Below are 3,371 nucleotides of genomic sequence, written 5' to 3'. Positions count from 1 at the left end.
GGTGGAGAGCCAAGAGAAGCCGAATCTTCAACAAAAACTTCGAAAGCGTACCCAACTTTTCTGCCCAGACCTGACAGATATCAGAGCATGAGGATCAAGCGCGAATTCCGGGAGAGGCCCACGCAAACGAAAATCGTCACAGAAAGTAGAGAATGCACGCGGACACCCTCGTGATTCGTGCACCGGTTTCGAGCGATTGAAGAAAACCATAATGCGGCAACTCACCATGGGGACGGCTTCGCACGGGCTGCCCACGGTGCTCTCTTAGGAGGGCGCAATGAAGTCTCGGGATTTACTCGGCGAATCTTTAACAAAAATGTATGTATGTCTGTCATGGTCGCATAAACTCCCATACGACGCGTACGATAGGTCTGATTCGCTGGGATTCAAAGCGTGTCGTATCGGGGAAGGTCTTTAGCGCATCAGGTTTCATTAGGACGGAGCGATTGTCATTATTTCCTCTTTTCTGATAATATTGTCCTGACATCTCTGACGATAACGATGTTCAGTGTTTTCGACGATCACGATAACGATGTTATCTGAATATGCGATATGCCCAAGCGAGACTACTCAGTCTCCGACGATAACGAAAGTCGACGAGCCACGAAACGCAAAATCGTATTCAGCACTCTTTGTCTCGGTCCCGGGAATCCTTGGAGCGAAGGATGGTAGGATTAGAAGAAAACCAACGGCGCTCTTCACATGTACGCTCCATTGAGACCGAGGATGACAGGTCGGTCTTTATGGGTAACGTCGGCATTTTATGGGTAACGTCGAGGAACAGGTCGATCGACGATGTCGCATCCACACTGGTACAGAAAGAGAAATCGTTGCTTCCTTACAGAAGCTTTTCCATCAGCACAACAAGATGGTGAAGCTATTCACGATAGCTTCGGAGTGCATGCCAGCTGACGATTATGTAGTTGTCATAAGAGCGGACAAGACGCCGGCTTGGGAAGACGAAAAGCGATTCAATGCTCCCAAAATCAATGAAGTAGCAATCGTGATTGTCGGTGAAGAATTTAAGTCCCGTGACATAATTCTCCATGGCAGGAATGGTGACCTTCAAAGAGTCTCCGAGACACATCGGTCCTACGACGCTTTAGAGCAGTGTTTCTCAACCTGGGTTCCGCGGCGGATTGCTCGGGACCCCAAAGTCTACCTGCGGAACCCCTACGGAACCCCTAGGGGTTCCGTCGAGGAAAAAGGTTGGGAACCACTGCTTTAGAGTACCCGATTCTCTTCTGGCAAGGGGATGATGTATATCATTCCAACAATAAGATGAGAAACCCGGGGACGGGTGAAGAGACTGACAAGAAGTCCAGTGCTATATATTACTATTCATATCGATTGATGATCCGCCAGAATGAGGACAATCATATATTGAGATGCAGACAATTATTTCATCAATATGTCGCTGATATGTATGCGAAGATTGAAAGCGAACGATTATTATTCATCCGTTTGAATCAAACCTAGTTACGATCAGAGGAGTACGTTCATCTTCGTGATGCGATAGCTTCTGATGGGAGTCTTAACCCCAATCAGCTCGGATTTCCGGTCATTCTTCCGGCAACTTTCACGGGAAGTCCACGTCATATGCATGAATACGCGCAGGATGACCTACGTTCGTGTGTATGGTCGTCCGGATTTGTTCATCACGATTACATGCAATCCTGCTTGGGAAGAAATCAAGATGAACTTACTGCCCGGACATACGGCTACGGATCGTCATGATATAATCGCGCGCGTTTTCAAGCAGAAATTGAAATCCTTGATGGATTTTATCATCAAGCATTTCGATTTCGGGGAGCCAAGATGCTGGATGTACTCGATTGAGCGGCAGAAGAGAGGATTGCCACACGCGCATATCTTGATCTGGTTGATCCACAAAATCACCCCCGATAACATAGATCGAGTAAGTTCAGCGGAAATTCCAGACCGCGATGCTGATCCGGAATTACTCGGAGTTATAACCATAAATATGGTTCATGGTCCTTGCGGTGCGATCAACAATAAGTCCCCATGCATGGAAGACGGGGTATGCGCAAAAAGGTACCCAAGGAGTCTGCATCCCGAGACAATCACCGGGAATGATGGCTATCCATCTTATCGGCGACGGTCTTCCGAAGATGGAGGGAGGATGATCACGCTCAAAATACGCAACCGCGACGTCGAGGTCGATAATCGATGGATTGTGCCTCACTCTCCGATCCTTTCGGAAAATTTTAAAGCGCACATCAACGTCGAGTATTGCAATTCAGTAAAATCAATCGCATCGCTAACAATTAGCAAATGAATTGGATAAGAGTCGACAATCCCTTGCGATGAGAATATTTGAGAAATCGTTATTCAAGAGTTGGTGACCGTAACTCGTACCGGCGCAGCAACGCGCGCCGGGTCGCGCTAGTAACTGATGATTTCCACGTCGGATATCTTGCGATCTCCTTTGGCGTGATCGAACGCCATCATGATCGAGCTAAGGATATCCATCGCGGCGACGCCTCGGAGAGTTGGACTTCAGCTCAAGCTTTAGCGGGGGCAAGACCGAAGGAGCGGCGCGCTTTGAGAGAACAGAAGCACCTACCGGATGCTTGACAGGAACTTGAGCGATGTTCCGCCGAGGACCCCGGTCGGGACGAGTGCCGGGGGCTGTTTCCGATGTTTGTGTTTTAGACGTACTTCGAATGCCAATGCTATCTCCCGATCACTGTCGATGCGGATCCCCTGCCAGGTAGGAGCGGTGAGATCAGCGGGCGCGCGACGCGTCAACTTCTCGCGCGCGAAAAGTGCATTTCGATTTGCGAGGGAAGCCTCTTGGAGGGGACATAGCCCAGCGTTTCGTAGCCGATTTCGTTTCCCGTGGGGGCTCCCGCCAGCGTTTTCGCTCGGAGGAAGCCACCGATGATTCCATTCTAGGTGGAAAGGAAGTGCATCCCCCCATCCCCCCATATATAAAACGCTAAGTCTGTTTGTCACTCTGTCTGTCTGTAGACAAAAATCTTCATCGATTCCGACCAAAACGTCTGTTAAGCACGGACACCTCCTCCCATTGCTTGAAAGCACATCACCAGCTCGAACCTCATCTCGACACAGAATCCCCCCATATATAAAACGCTAAGTCTGTTTGTCACTCTGTCTGTCTGTAGACAAAAATCTTCATCGATTCCGACCAAAACGTCTGTTAAGCACGGACACCTCCTCCCATTGACTTGAAAGCACATCACCAGCTCGAACCTCATCTCGACACAGAAGTTATGCATCTATTCAAGAGGATCTACTTGATGATCTGGAAATTCCGCCCGATCTGCCGCCGCTACCGTGACGCGGTCGCCCCTTTCGCTCGCGCTAATGCGACGGAGTTCCGTTCT

At 49.3% G+C, this 3,371-nt stretch overlaps 1 protein-coding gene across 1 annotated transcript in view; it reads right to left on the bottom strand.

Moving 5' to 3' along the window:
• LOC114828027 (uncharacterized) overlaps positions 1-2,504 on the bottom strand; it is a gene marked incomplete at its 5' end in the record, with an annotated part of 4,683 nt that extends 2,179 nt beyond the window's left edge. Inside the window, one exon of the mRNA XM_029110580.1 lies at positions 2,415-2,504. Within this exon, the coding sequence (XP_028966413.1) occupies positions 2,415-2,504 (90 nt within the window). The remainder of the gene's footprint in view (positions 1-2,414) is intronic.
• Positions 2,505-3,371: the final 867 nt, after the last annotated feature.

This window comes from Galendromus occidentalis, unplaced genomic scaffold (genome assembly GCF_000255335.2).
Source record: "Galendromus occidentalis unplaced genomic scaffold, Mocc_1.1 scf7180000076830, whole genome shotgun sequence".
Lineage (NCBI taxonomy): Eukaryota > Metazoa > Arthropoda > Arachnida > Mesostigmata > Phytoseiidae > Galendromus > Galendromus occidentalis.
This window is presented reverse-complemented; position numbering and strand designations above follow the sequence as displayed.